The 14720-nt window shown below is 43.8% G+C and overlaps 2 protein-coding genes across 4 annotated transcripts; both read left to right on the top strand.

Moving 5' to 3' along the window:
* The first annotated feature begins 72 nt into the window (after positions 1-72).
* Positions 73-7681, top strand: wdr21 (WD repeat domain 21). 3 transcript variants are annotated; one of them, XM_035420303.1, is made up of 14 exons: positions 73-109; positions 631-736; positions 1261-1355; positions 2145-2302; positions 2574-2656; positions 3313-3415; positions 4009-4152; positions 4655-4704; positions 4862-4941; positions 5224-5316; positions 5406-5503; positions 6137-6313; positions 6417-6531; positions 6912-7681. In XM_035420303.1, exons 2-14 carry the CDS (start codon positions 633-635, stop codon positions 7259-7261), a joined length of 1650 nt encoding a protein of 549 aa, XP_035276194.1. In that variant the 5' UTR covers positions 73-109; positions 631-632; the 3' UTR covers positions 7262-7681. The 3 variants fall into 3 exon arrangements, with proteins under 3 accessions (XP_035276194.1, XP_035276195.1, XP_035276193.1); XM_035420304.1 differs by lacking the exon at positions 73-109 and adding an exon at positions 116-370; XM_035420302.1 differs by lacking the exon at positions 73-109 and adding an exon at positions 116-517.
* A 1681-nt stretch (positions 7682-9362) lies between these two features.
* Positions 9363-12418, top strand: pigh (phosphatidylinositol glycan anchor biosynthesis, class H). The gene is made up of 5 exons (XM_035420796.1): positions 9363-9863; positions 9973-10182; positions 10479-10562; positions 10876-10960; positions 11368-12418. Exons 1-4 carry the CDS (start codon positions 9684-9686, stop codon positions 10945-10947), a joined length of 546 nt encoding a protein of 181 aa, XP_035276687.1. The 5' UTR covers positions 9363-9683; the 3' UTR covers positions 10948-10960; positions 11368-12418.
* Positions 12419-14720: the final 2302 nt, after the last annotated feature.

The following is a 14720-nucleotide window of genomic DNA, read 5'->3' as shown; positions in this document are numbered from 1 at the left end:
AAAGCGGAATCTGCGCATACAGCGTGACGTTGCACATGGTCGGCTGCGTGCCAATAAAAATTAAGAGGCGGGGTCTATTTGAGGTCACGTGCATCAAACGTTGTCGCAGGTAAAGCAGGAACCAAAAGGCGATTGTGCCAGCTTATCCAATTATATTTAAATGTTTTAATTACTATTCAATTGGTGAATTGAATTGAATGTGTTTGGATACGTTTCACAAAGTTTCGCTGTCAACCAAGTTTAGATGGCAGGCTATAATGTAGTTGTTGGACAGCAACGTTGTAGTAGCCTACGTGGTCTAATGCTATCAAAACAAATGCTAACAAACAAAACTGTCCATTTGGAGGAATCTAATAGTGTTACTAGCTAGGTAGCTAGCTATCACCATTCTTATATTTCAGATCACGTCATTTTCGATGTGGACGGAATAAGTAGTAACAATCATACATTTGCGGTCGCTGAAAACTAGCTCATTAAATTGGCTGGGTAGCAAGGCAGCTACTACTCACATAGCAGGGTTGGTAGTTGTCTACAGACTGCTCGTTCCAACTCAACTGTTTTTCCTGTTTTTAAGACTATCTGTCGTGCTGACCACGTGAATTGGGATGTTTTGTTAATGCATTGCCACAGGGATGAAGAAAGGGAGCTGGCGGGACAGGGACCGTGACCGCAAACGATACAATCGCCGCCCAGAATGGCAGAGGGACCACTCCGGTCACAGAACACAGGAACAAAGGTATGCCCCGCGCTACCGACACTAATCCACAAAGCCGCTGCCGCGCGTTGTATCGTATAATGGCAAAACATAACTGTCTAAGCCCCAGTTATACACGGACATAATATAAATACTATTGCGGCTAGTTAGACAATGTTTGTAAGAATAATAAAGTATTTGATTAATCGACAGGCTGTTTCCTAAAACTTGTTTGAAATGCATACACAGTCAGGCATAGGCGCATGAATAAGCAGTGCGGATTAGTGTTACATCGAATTTACTTTCAGTTTTGGCTATAGGACGCGTGTTAGGCCTACCCGTGATCCAACTAATGATAATATAAATTTCATCCGATTCGCTATGATCGCTCTGAAGATAAGCGCGCTTTTTTGGTAGTTTGCCATCTGAGTTTTGATTCCATGATCTTCGATTTCTTTCCATAAATGTGTTGACTGCGTTGTCCACGTGGTGCATGCAAACTTCCACTTTGTTTTTTTTATCAAAAATGCTGTATGATAAAAATGGAAAACTTTGCCTCGCGTCAGGTATGAAGGTGGAGCTGCTGGCCCATCGCACAGGACCCAGGTGCACACTGGTGACACCAGCAGCTCATTACCTGAGGCGCAAGCTGCAGCCCCAGGTCAGACACCTCTCTAATTATGCACACAGTGGGGTGGCAACCTTACGATTTATTTATTTTTCGTATTTTTTTATCAGGGCCATTTGACTCAAAACTTCTTTTTTTTATTGTTTAAAAAAAATGTATGTCCATTGATTTAAGTAATTGGATTGGTGGCAGTGTAGTGTAATGGTTAAAGGACTTGCCTTGCACCAAAAAATGTATTAAAAGTCGTACCAAACTGTTACGAGTTCAATTCCCAGGTAGGACACTGCCGTTGTACTGTTGAGCAAGGTACTTAACCTCAATTGCTTCAGTATATGTACAGCTGTGTGAATGGATACTATGTAATAAAAAAATGGTTAAAAGCATGTAATGTCATGTGTCAGTATGCATGCAGCTGTGTAAGCCCAAAAACATTATTGCAGTAAAATATTTCAGCAAAACATTGCAGGGTAGGTGAGTGCCTCAGACTTGGAATTAAGAAGCTCACCCCCCCCCCCCCCCCCCCCCCCCAGAACCAGAACAAGAACAAGAGAACAGTTCATTCCCTCAGTTGGAGACCCTAATGTTTAGCTCAGTTATGTAATCATGCCTCATGTGTTGCCCTAAGTGGTGAGGAAATGGTTGGCATTTGGCTCCATTGTTATAGGCAAAAAATAGTTAGATGGTCAGCTGTTTTTCCTGAACAAAAAGCATTAAGTGGACGAAAAAAGGTTTATCTGAAGCTGAATTGTAGCATGTATGTTTAAAATGTGCTGCCTCCGACTACACAGAAGCTTAGGAGAGAATGTCTTGTGTTGTTTATAGAACTGCCAGGCTTCTACTTTGACCCAGAGAAGAACCGCTATTTCCGGCTATTGCCGGGTCATAACAACTGCAACCCACTCACCCGAGAGGGGTTGCGCAAGAAGGAGCAGGAGAGTCAGCGGGTCCGGCTGCTCGAGGAGGATGAGCAACCCAGGAAGGTGCGTCCAGAGCTGGGCTGCTCGTTACTCAAATGGGAGGCTTGACCGGAGGCCTCCAGCATTTCCCTTTCACCAAAAAATATTTTTTCTGAATTTTTGCCTTAGGTGATGTAGCGTAGAGCCCACAGTTATATACCAAAAGCTGAATGGTGATTTTATTTATTGAGGCCCAAACTTTTTATTGACTTTGGTAAATGGAAAAGAAATTTTATGTTAAAGTTCATATTTGAGAGATTGATGAAGATGTTTTGTTCTGGTCTCCTGTCTCTAGAAGTCCCTGAGAGCTGGTCTAAACTCAACCTTGCTCCTACAAAAGAGACACCTGGGACTCCTGCCTGAGAGATCGTACTGCAGGTACAGTACACAGTGACCCCTGTTCTGATAATCTACTCTAAGGTTCTCAAAGCCATTTCCCTGGGGGGCTAGAGTGGTGCATCCACACTGTGGCCATTATATTTCACACTTAAAGAACATCCCTGCTGAGGGGATCTCTGGACAAACCAAGCTTACAGCTGGACTGCTTCAGGATTTGTGCTTTGGCTCTTGCTAGGTATAGTTCATTTCAATTAGTGCTTTAATGATTTCACATACGCTTTGTTCTTAGAATGTTGTTAGACCGGCCTGGCACTATTACTCATGTAAATCAGGAGAATGCGCTAATGTTGTCCTACCCTGTAAATTGCTCTGGATAAGGGTGTTTGCTAAATGAATGTAAGGGAGGACAGTGTAGGGCAGAGCTGCCCAACCCTGTTCCTGGAGCTCTACTGTCCTATAGGTTTCAGTTTCAACCCTAATTTTTGAATGTGGTCTGCTGTGTTAGGGTTGGAGTGGAAAAACTACAAGACGGTAGATCTCCAGTTACAGGGTTGGGCAGGTTGGGCAACAAGGATGTTGTGAGTCTTTGCCGGAATGGTAGTTGCTTTGCAGAACTGTTACGGAAATGCAGCTTGGTAAATGCTGTAAAAATGAAGCTTTGTCGATGCTGGCTGATTGGATGACGGGTGTTTCAGGCTGATCCACGAGCTGAAGGTGAGCAGCATGAGGCGGCACAAACTGGACGTGCAGAGCTCGGACTCCAGCAGCCCCAACACCGACAACTTCCGCCTCATCGTGGTGAGTCTCACAGGTCAACTATGTCAACCCCATATACATATACATTATGTATATTGTATATTGTTTTGAACTTGAAATAAGATTTGACTCCTTTGGTGTCAACTGTACGCACATTCTTTTGTAGGTATAAAATGTATCAAGCTATGACTCTTCTCTTCGTGTTACTTAAATACATTATGGACGGAGATAATTTATTTCTTTTTTTGCATGCAACACATGGCACCTATTGCAAAAAATGCTCCGTCTTATCTCTAGTAACCCTGCAAACATCATTGTGTTTGTTTCCAACCCAACCTCATCATCACTCGTGCTAGTGCCGGTTTTTTCTTCTGTTAATCGGGCGTCAGTACGTTTTTGCACTCTCAACCTTGTTTTAGTTGTATGTATATGTTTTAACAGGATTGTGTTAGCTGGATCATATATTTCGATCATTTCTAACTATATCGGGTCGTATTGTAGCAAAATTTGTGATATTGCCAAATATTGAACTGTCGCCTCTAGAATCAGAATTGTATCCTCTCGTGGTGCAGCCTGAGGTTTACACTCCTATTTGGCTGCATACGATGTTAGAGTGCTAAGTGTTCTGTCCTCAGGCGGACTCTGCTTGTGAGCGGGTGTTCACGGTGAACGACGTGGAGCACGGAGGCTGCAAGTGTGGCATCATGAACTTCCGTGGGTGCAGTAAAGGCTCGCTGTCCGTGGAGATGTGCGACAACCTGCACTTCACCAACCGCAAGGTGAGGGCAATCTCTGATTCACAAGCCCCACGGTGAGGGCAATCTCTGCTTCAACATCCACAAGGTTAGGGCAATCTCTGCTTCACCAGCCACAAGGTGAGAGCAATCATTGCTTCACCAGCCATAAGGTGCGGGCAATCTCTTGTTCACCAGCTACACGGTGAGGGCCATCTCTGCTTCACCAGCAGCAAGGTGAGGGCAATCTCTGCTTCGCCAGCCACAAGGTTAGGGCAATCTGACTCACCAGCCATAGGGTGAGGGCAATCTCTGCTTTACCAGCCACAAGGTTAGGGCAATCTGACTCACCAGCCATACGGTGAGGGCAATCTCTGCTTTACCAGCCACAAGGTGAAGGCAATCTCTGCTTCACAAGCTGCAAAGTGAGGGAAATCTCTGCTTCACCAGCAGCAGGGTGAGGGCAATCTTTGCTTTATCTCTGTTCACCACCCACAGGTGGGGCTGCAATGGAGAGAACTAACCTGGCTGTTTTATTCTTCTGCAGGTGAACTCCATCTGTTGGGCTTCAGTGACACACTCTGACTCCCATGTGCTGTATCCTTTACCCACCCCAATCACCTCCCGTTTAAAGGGTGATTTTTTTTATTTGCCAGTGAAGCCCCTTTTAGAGAAAGCATTGCTGTTAGAGGGCGTTGCGGTGCTGAAAGTTTGTTTTTGAGAGAAGGTGTGTTTCTTTGACGGGCTGAATAAGATTGTGTCTGGTGGGCATTGCTGAGACACCAGGCTGTGTCAGCCTACTACCTGCTTCCCTATTCAGCAACTCAAACCCAGGTAAACCATACACACATGCACACACACACACACACACAGCCTCCTAACGTACACAAACTATAACCATACACACACATTTTGTCCCACCCTCACACCAGTATCAAAGTTTTGTGAAAGTTATTATTATTAAACGGTTCATTGTGATGGCAATTCAATCTGAAAATTGCAAATATGTGTGAGAAACAAAAACTACTGTAGCGCTTTCTATAGTAGTTTGCCAAAGTTGTATAAAGTTGACTAGAAAAGGCTGCGCGTGTATGACACTCCGCCCCCTGTGTGTAGACCAGCCGGGGATGCTGTGCAGCTTTAAGATCTCCACCGCCTGGTCGTGCGCCTGGTGCCTGAACCCGCAGGCCGACAAGAACTTCAGCACGGGTGAGTACCCATGATCCTCTCTGTTTCGCTCGGGTGCCGCGGGACAAGGAGGAGGCGGGGCCTCTGACGCACGCGCGCCGCTGTTCCAGGGCTGTCGCGGCGTGTGATCGTGACGGACGCGGTGACGGGGCGGAGGCAGACGTACGGGATCAGCAGCGACGTCCTGGCGCAGCAGTTCGCCCTGCGGGTGAGTGGCTGCCCCTCGCGTCACTGGTTTGTGTGGAAACTCCGCCCCCACGTGGCAGTGTCACAGCAAAATTGCTAAACGTTTGATCGTCTACATGTGGGGAACTTTCATGAAAGACTCACGTTTTACATGTCTACTATGATATTATTATACTCCATACACAATATTTGTCAGTGTAAGAAAATTATTCTTGCAATTATACATTATTATGCGTACATTTTTATTCCATTTATTAAAATAAAAAATGGTATATATCAGTGGTAACCAACCCTGTTCCTGGAGATCTACCATCCTGTAGGTTTTCACTCTGACCTAACAAAGCACACCTCATTCAGCAGGTAGAGATCTTGTTCAGCTGCTAATTAGTTAAATCAGGTGTGCCACATTAGGGTTGAAATGAAAACCTACGGGATGGTAGATCTCCAGGAACAGGGTTGGTTACCACTGGTATATATTGTTGGAGAAAATCTGTAACCTCTTGAGAAGATAGTTCTTACAATATGAAAACTTTTTAGCGTGTGGAATATTATAGGTTCATGTACAAAGGTAAATAAGGGTCGTGTGATGGCGCAGGTCAGGTAGGTATGCGTGTGAGGGTAAATGAGGTGCATGGTGGTCCGTGTGCGACTCCAGGCCCCGGTGCTGTACAACGGCTGCCGCTCCGGAGAGATCTTCAGCATCGACCTGCGGCAGAGAGCCCGGCGCGGGTCCGGCTGGAAGGGCTGCCGCTTCTTCCAGGACTCGGCCATCACCTCCGTCCGCATCCTGGACGACGAGAACTACCTCCTCGCCGCCGACATGCTGGGAAAGGTGAGCGTGCGAGCGGCGCCCCGCGCAGGCGATGGCAGGCACTTGCCCGCAGGGCTTTGCGGGTTTGGCTAAACGCTGCCCCCCTGTTGGATACCGTGTGCAGATCAAGCTGTGGGACCTGCGGGTAACCCGGGCGGTGCAGCAGTACGAGGGACACCACAACGAGCACGCCTACCTGCCGCTGCACGTCAACGAACCGGAGGGGCTGTTGCTGGCTGGTGAGTGGCACGCCCTGTGCGTGCGTGCATGCATGCGTGTTGTGCTTGTGTGTTGTGTCTGCGGGTGTGTTGCATCTGTGGGTGTTGGCTGTGGGTGTGTTGTGTGTGAGAGAGAAAGACACTCGTGGTCTGCATGTGAGCGTACGCCTTGTCCTGTGTGTGTTGCATCTATGTGTGTGTGACAGAGATTCCCTGTGTGCTCTGTATGTGAGCATATGTCCTGTACTCTGTGTTTGTGTGTATTGTGTCTGTATGTTTTGCTCGTGCCTGAATGTTGTGTGTGCGCGTGTGTGCGTGTGTGTGTGTGTGTGTGTGTGTGTGTGTGAGACAGGGACTCCCTGAGTGCTCTCTGTGAGCATCCTGTGCTGTGCTCTCCACAGTGGGTCAGGACTGCTACACGCGGATGTGGAGCTTAGGCGACGGGCGTCTGCTGCGCACCATCCCCTCCCCCCACCCGGCAGGGAAGGACTCGGTGCCCAGCGTGGTGTTCTCCTCCCAGCTGGGCGGCTGCAGGGGCCTGCCGGGGCTGCTCATGGCCGTCCGCCACGACCTGTACTACTTCCCCTACAACTGTGACTACCAGGACGGGACGGGGGCGGGCCCTCACTTGCTGAGACGGGGGCAAACCAGCCTGCTCGCGCAAGATGGGCAAACGACTGCCGACGTGTCACAGGAAAACCAAGGGAGAGGCGCAGCCACGCAGGTCAAGATGGGGGAGGAGCAAAGTTAGGCAGGGAAAGAGGAGTGGGATTATGCAGAGAAAGGTGTGAGGAGAGGCGCAGTAGGAAAGGCGAAGAAAGGCAGAACCACCAAGCGGCTGGAAATGCACTTGGAGGATTTACCCAGAATTCCCTCCACATGCTTGAGCCCCATTTGAGCTGCATTTGCACTGCCCACAATGAACTTTTAACAAAGACTATTTTTTAATAACGACCTCAGAAAGTGCAATTTGTAGTAACGGATGGGTTTGTTTTATGGGGGGAAAAACAGTTAGCCATTTGCAGATTTTTTTTTTAATGATACAGATTAAAAAATAGAAAAGAATGTTAAGCAATGGTTTCTAAAAATGCATTTTATCAATGAAAGAGTATGTGCATCATTTTGAAAGGATGTAAAGCGGTAATAAACACTTTTGCAATGTTTGACCACTTTTAAAAGCCTGAATACCTTTTAATCATTCCACTGCCTTAACCATGTACTGCATTTCCAGCTGCACATCTACACAGTCTTACTGCTTTAAGGTTATCATACATGATGCAGAAGACATTACTGATTTTAACGTGTGACTGAACAATGTGTTGGGGCCTCGAAAGAAAGTTCTTAAGCAGAAACAACTGCATAACACTGCATAGGGAGTGTTTACTTTGGCTACCTGGCAATATTAATACTAAGTACTATAATCCAGGGAGGGAGAGAGAGAGAGAGAGAGAGACGAGAATCCAATTTATGGTAAACACTGAGCACAAGTGCCCGTTTGTTTGGAGTACTTGTGTTACCCATTTGTACATGCCAAGTGCCATTAAATAACAAACAGACACTAACCAACTTTTTCCTGTAAACAAGTTGCTGCCTCTGCCCTATATAGAATATTTTAATTACATTTTTCCCTAGTTGCATAGTGCTGCCCCATTTGTCACACACATACTTTTCATTATATACTAATAGAAAGCTGGATATCTTCTCCAGAAGTTTCTGTCCCTCCGTTTCATGTTGGTCGCTTTAATAGTATTGGGTGCAGGGTAGGGAGGTGTAGTGCATGTTTCCTTTTGCTCACCCAACCATACTGTGAGCCATGCTCAATAATGCGCCCACCCACATCCCCTGCAGAGTATGCTTTGCTAGCAGTCTTCTGTCAAGCTGCATTAATTTATTTGTATGCTAAATAACGCTATCAAAAAGCACATGCTGTGACCAGATGGTCTAAAAAATGAATCAGATCAACAATTAAAATTATATATATATATATGATATATATATATATATCATATATATATCTAAACACAGGGCATATTTCAATCTTAAATTCCCATAGGTGTTTGTTGTTAGCATGCTTGATGATCCCTTTCAGAACTAAAGGGATCAAGCTAGCTGGTCTGCCAACCAGCTAGCTAGAGCAAATTGAATCAAACCAAATGTAGGCCTGTAGATTGTGTTTTGCTTGCTATTGTAACAGAAAATCATTCCTTTGCCATGGATTATTGACAACTGCCTGAAGGCAGTCAAATGTTAAAATAATTGGCTATAATATTCAACAGAGAGAAAGCAAATATGATTTTATCTCACAGACTTCAGGGTCATTTTAATCCTACTATGAATGTATCAGTAAATACGTCCCAGCGTGATTTTAACAAAGATAAGATACAATTTTATTCAAAATTCTCCTCATTCCAAATGTGGGCACGTAAAATTATCTGAACTTTAGGAAAGTCCACAGAGGTCAAATGTAATAGACCATGAGCATCCTGGGAGATGTTTACTAATTTGGTTCGACCCAATCGCTTGACTGTATTTATGAAAATGGATTAGAGAGACGCTTGTATTAACGTACGATTTCATATTAGAAACTGTGTCTAAACACATGTATATGCACATAAATTAGCACGTGCCTACTAATCCGGAATGTTATATCACTCAATGGGAAAACGAATTGTATCAGTCTCATTTATAAACACAGGTAGTTAAATCACAGTAAATTATGCCATAAAAATAAAATGCTTGATTCTTCTAGTGGAGCTAGTCGGTTAGCGATCTAGCTGTATTTAAATGCAGCGTTTTCATTTATTTCAAGTTTTCAGCGTCGCACTACACATCCCATCATGCACAGTGAACTTTTGAAATTGTCGCACTCCAATCCGGATTCATGCCATCAAGAGTACTTTCCTTTATGCTAGAGCTAGAGCTAAATTCTTTGTTAAAAATGTATCACTTCCCGTACATCTTAATGAACTATTGCGAATCACTGGTTTACTCAACTGTCGAGGCTTGACTTTGGCGCAGCTAACTGCTTAATTAGCAAAGTTACGTTATTCAATCGTTTTTTTCCTTCCAGTAGCCTAGTTAGCTAGCTAACGTTAGCTATCTGACAAGCTGATTAGTACAGTTAGGTAGCTAACTAGCTATCCTCTCGTAAGAGAGTTGAGAAATTATTCAGAATGGCAGACGACGAGAAATTTACAGATATCAATGGTAAAGTGATATTCTTAGCGTGCCAAAATCACTCCAGTTTCTGCAGGGAGTTCACCGTCAGTGCGCCCAAGGTGTCCTTGCGTCACATAATGATGTACACTTGTTCGGTCTGGCTGGTAGCCTACATTGTGTTTTTTCTCACAGAGGTAAGATTTTTATGATGCTAATGCGATGCAACCGCAGCACTGTGATGCATGCTATGTTTCAGTTTTAATACACCAATATTGATTGTAGACCTGCTTCGATTTTTCCCAGAATACCGCTGTCCTGTCCGGTGCCATATTCGTCACGTTGGTGGGGATGCTGCTGCACATCCACTTCGTGAAAATCGACCATGAGACGCTGCTAATTATTGGGTCTTTGGGGGTCCAGGTGTCTTCATCTTATGCCTCGGGGAGAGAAAGCACCACCTTCATTGAAATGAGCAAGATCAAAGACATTGTTATTAATGAGGCCATTTATATGGTGAGGAGTCCGTAGCATACATTTTGTTTTCACATGTAAATTGTGCTAAGACAAGTGCAAGTGTATAATGCACTTGGTGTGCAGTGTAGCTACTCGGTTTATCGCTAATGTAATATTACTAAAATCATAATGTTTACTGAGCGCGAAGTTTCTTGTACGTGGCAGATTCCGTGAGATGCATCCCGGAAAATTATTTAGTTGGGAAGCCGCTGGGAGCAAGATCGAGATGATCACGTTGAATTGTTTGTCATCAACACCTTTCTTTGTCATAATATTTTACCCCTCTGTGGTTTCAGCAACGAGTGATTTACTACCTCTGCATTTTATTGAAAGACCCCTCAGATCCAGACACTTTGTCAAGCGTGGTTCCTCTTTTTCAGGTAAAGCCAGGGGGTTATTGTACAACAGGCATGCTATTGATGACAGTCAGAATTAGAGTTTAATAGATTACTGCATGAAGTTTGTGCTGATATATGAATGACTTTGTCTTTGGTACAATTTGAAACCTTTTGTTGCCATCGAGAGTATTTACTTAGTCAAAATTTCAAATTTTAAAATGTGGACTTCAGGGCTGATTTGCCTTGCATAGTAAGATCTTTGAATACCATATGAAATGAAAGATATGCTATCGGTGTGTCTACTGATCTGCATGTCTGTTATTTTTGCCACAGAAATCTTGGTTTTGTTTTTCAGAGTTCGAAGCCAAGGTTGAATTGCTTGGTCAAAGTATATCAAAGTTGTCAGGAAATTCTCGCTCAGTGTTAACACACTGGTAGAGGTAAGCCAAGCCACCCCCGTGCTCCAGTGTCACTTGTGAATAGATAATGTTGTGAGTGCACGTGAGGTCTCCATCATGTAAAATAAGGTCACAAATAAAGTAAATTGGCAAGTTAGATTTCATTATGGTGGGGACAGAACAAAATCCTGACTTGGTGTGTGCAGTAGGCCCCCTGCCTTCAAAAGTGAGAGGCAGAAAGGAGTGGAGAGGAGTTCATTATGTTCATATTTAAGATGTTTCTTTCTTTGGTGCATACAACAGGAGCAAAAGACACCTTCACTATTTTATTTACCAGACTGATTTTGTTGCCCTCAGTTGAAGTGACTCTGAATGTCTGTTTGTTGGTGCCGCTCTTTTCATAAGGAAAATAAATGACGTATTCCGTTCGTTTCTTTCTGATTTCTCAGTTCACCGACAAACTTGGAACAATGAGATATGGAAATGTGCCACCACAACATGGAAGAAAGAACGTGACATCGATTTTTACTTCAACCATGCAACAAAACTCATCTTAAGTTTAGAAGGAAAATGACAAGGTGCATTTTATGTGTAAACCATGGAAACAATGAATTAGATAGATAGTGCACTTGTACCCATTGATCAAAAAGATATGACAAATTATGTAGCTTAAATTCTTGTGTCGATTTTCTAAATTAGTCTTTCTACATTTGTTAATCATGTAAACAATAAATTAGATTGTTGACTCGCATTCATTAATTGAAGAGACTTGCAGTTTGTAAGTGAGTTTCTAAATTTACACTCAAAGCTTTACTATGGTTTTACTAAAATCATTTTTTGGCATCTTCTGTCCTTAGAGTGGCTGTACATCTGTGGTATTCCCTGTCAAGACTGAACTTTAAAAAAAAAGATTTTGTTCCTTTTGTCTGTTTTTAATGATTATTTATTGTTTGATCTTTTTAAAACTGCAAAAAAGTTTTTTAAAAATTATAGTTTTGTCTCAACTTATGTTATTTTATACCTGCTTCAGGGCCTCTTGACATGTTGAAGTAGGCTAATCCTTCACCAACAGAGGGCAGTAGATGCAAGCTTTAATCCGTTTAGGAGCAGGGCTGTCTGGAACAGCCATGTTCTCAAACAATAACATTTAAATACACTACAACTTGTCAAACAAAAAGAAGCTGTTTTACTTGGAAAACCAGTTTAGACTGTAAAAGGGCTTACTTTGGAGAAAAATGCAAAAAGTTTCAGTCCAAATGAAAAGGCCTCAAATTCAGTCCCTCTGAGCAACTAAGACCACCTATGCTAAATAAAAATATTGAATATATATTGAGTATTGAATCATATTTAATTGAGTGTATTATTTGTATGTATTTTACGCGCACGCACTATCCTCTCAGATAAAGTGACATGCACGTACACAGGCCACCCTCTCCCCGCAATGTCATTTTCCCAGAAAAATACTTCTCGCTAAAGCCATTAAAGTTTTTTTCAAAACGACCAATAGTTTGTCTGATGTTCTTGGAACCCACCCAAGCAGTTACCGCAGGGTTGTTTAAGAAGAGTTATATAACGCTATGCAAAGCAGAGGCTGTCAACTCTAATGTGAGCAGAAGGAGGAACTTGAACACACACAAATGAGAGAATGTATTTAGAGAGTCGATGCCAACTCTTGTCTTCCCTTTTTGCGTTCTGTGGCAAAACCCCCCAATAATGTAGAAATGCATCTTTAACCTGAATCAGACTTGGCAAATTAACTGGAGTCCACTTCTCCATCACCCTTAGCTGTCCTAGCAACCATAAAACGGAGGTAGTTTGACTTCAGAGTCATTTCACCTATTTTAATGTAGATTTATTTACGTTATTGTACTCAGGTCAAAACTTTTATTGGTATTTAAACTTCATTTACATCTGCAGTGTGGTCGGATGTGCTCGGTGTCAGTTGAAGTGATGCGTGTCTCGTATCCGTGTCTCAAATATCCAGTTTACACGTTTCAGAAGGTTCTTCCTGTTTATTGTCGTCCTCCCCCATGTTAAATCTGCTCTGCTGGTTAACCTGGTTTCGAGAGAAAGAATAGGATAGCAGTAAATCAAAGGGCATTTATTAGGCATTGTTAAAGATACCAGTGGATATTCTTGCATCACGCTTAAACACTCTTTAAAGCTGTCAATCAGCACTGCTCTAGAGTTACCTGTTCCTATGCAATAGCAGCAGAGCTATAACACGCTCATCAACTCAGTCAATTGCACGCTCAACAGTCATGCTTCACATTTTATGAGTCTTACTGCAAGTAAAGCCGAGTAAACACTTGCTAATTCTTGAAAATCTCAACTGGTTTCCCATGAGTGAAGGTGACGCACGTAATTACTCAAATGCTGTAGAATCAGTAGGGGTTGCCCCCCCCCCCCCCCCTGCAGTTAGTGCTGCTCTTGTAAACCCTTGAAATGCACTTTACTAAGTGAAGGTAAAGCAAGGTAATGATCTCCTGTTTAGTTCACACTCAGGTTCTCATTGTCATTGTAATGCTGTGGATTATACATTATCATTATCTGATAACTTCTGAAAGAACATGCATCAGACTGATATTTGTTGTGCTGTTTTCAGTGGTGCACCTTGTCATCACTGGGCATTAGCATGGCTAGCTTGCATGGCTATCTTTTCACTGGGCATTAGCATGGCTAGCTTGCATGGCTATCTTCTCACTGGGCATTAGCGTGGCTAGCTTGCAGGTGGACTGCCGGACTGAAGAAGTCATGTGCCTCAGGGGAAGCTGGGGAGTGGGCCACGCCCCCTTCATCCTGGGAATTTCCCTCTCGGCCCCCTGCTGGGGCATGTCCATCCTAACCAGTTTGGGCATTCAGATGCAGTGTGCAGGCACATTTCGCTGGAGAAGGAGCAAAGAGTGACTCTGGTCTCTGATGTTCCGGAGTGGACTTTTTGGGTTTCAGGTAGCGGAGCTTACGCGGTAATAGTTTGACGGGGGACAACGTGACAGCTTTGTGGGGCCAGAAGGCCAGCTCAGCTTTAGCAGACGTTGCCATGGAGATGTGTTTTCACCGTCTACTGGGTTCCTTTATCAAAGCGCAACTCCTTGCTTGCCCTGTGAACCTCATGTAATAATGGTGTCACATGATTACACTGTCCCCATTGAATAAAACTCAGGTTTTGTAATCCCAGGCTTGTTAATGGTGAATATAGGGAGTAATTGCCCCCACTCTTCTTTCTTAGAAATCCGTGCTGTTGCTCTGACCCCTGGGCGTTTGTTCCATTTGCTTCCGCCCACCCCTCTTAACAGTCTGTTGACAGTAACAGCAGAGCCAGTCCCTCATTGTTTGTTTACTATGGCCAAACGTCGGTTCCATACAGGTTTTTGCGAAAAGGGTGGGTGGGATGATGTGGGGGGGCTACACCAGTCACCACTCTTGTCCCTTCAACCCGCCCCCCCACCACCCCTCCCAAAAAAGAATCCAGTTTCAGTTTATGCAAATGGCCTTCATGATCTGCTACGCACCTGTTCTTTTGTAGGGTGTGTTCTGGACTCCAGGATTCTACTTGCTTGCCAGTCACTCATGCAAATTTTTTTATATATGATAGATGTTATTATTTCCAAAATGGATATACCACAAAATCAGGAACTTATAAACTGCTCTTTTAAAGAAAGGAAGACTAAACAGACAATGTCAGTTATAGCGAAATATCGTAGGTCATAGGGGAAGTTCGGTTTGAAGCTTACCTGTTGATGTGTGCCTGTAACTGAATCTGAGTTTTTATGACATGTTTGATCCTATTTTAATTTTAACC

This window comes from Anguilla anguilla, chromosome 6 (assembly GCF_013347855.1).
Source record: "Anguilla anguilla isolate fAngAng1 chromosome 6, fAngAng1.pri, whole genome shotgun sequence".
Taxonomy (NCBI): domain Eukaryota; kingdom Metazoa; phylum Chordata; class Actinopteri; order Anguilliformes; family Anguillidae; genus Anguilla; species Anguilla anguilla.
The sequence above is the reverse complement of the archived record's forward strand: the minus strand, read 5'-3'. Positions and strand labels throughout refer to the sequence as shown.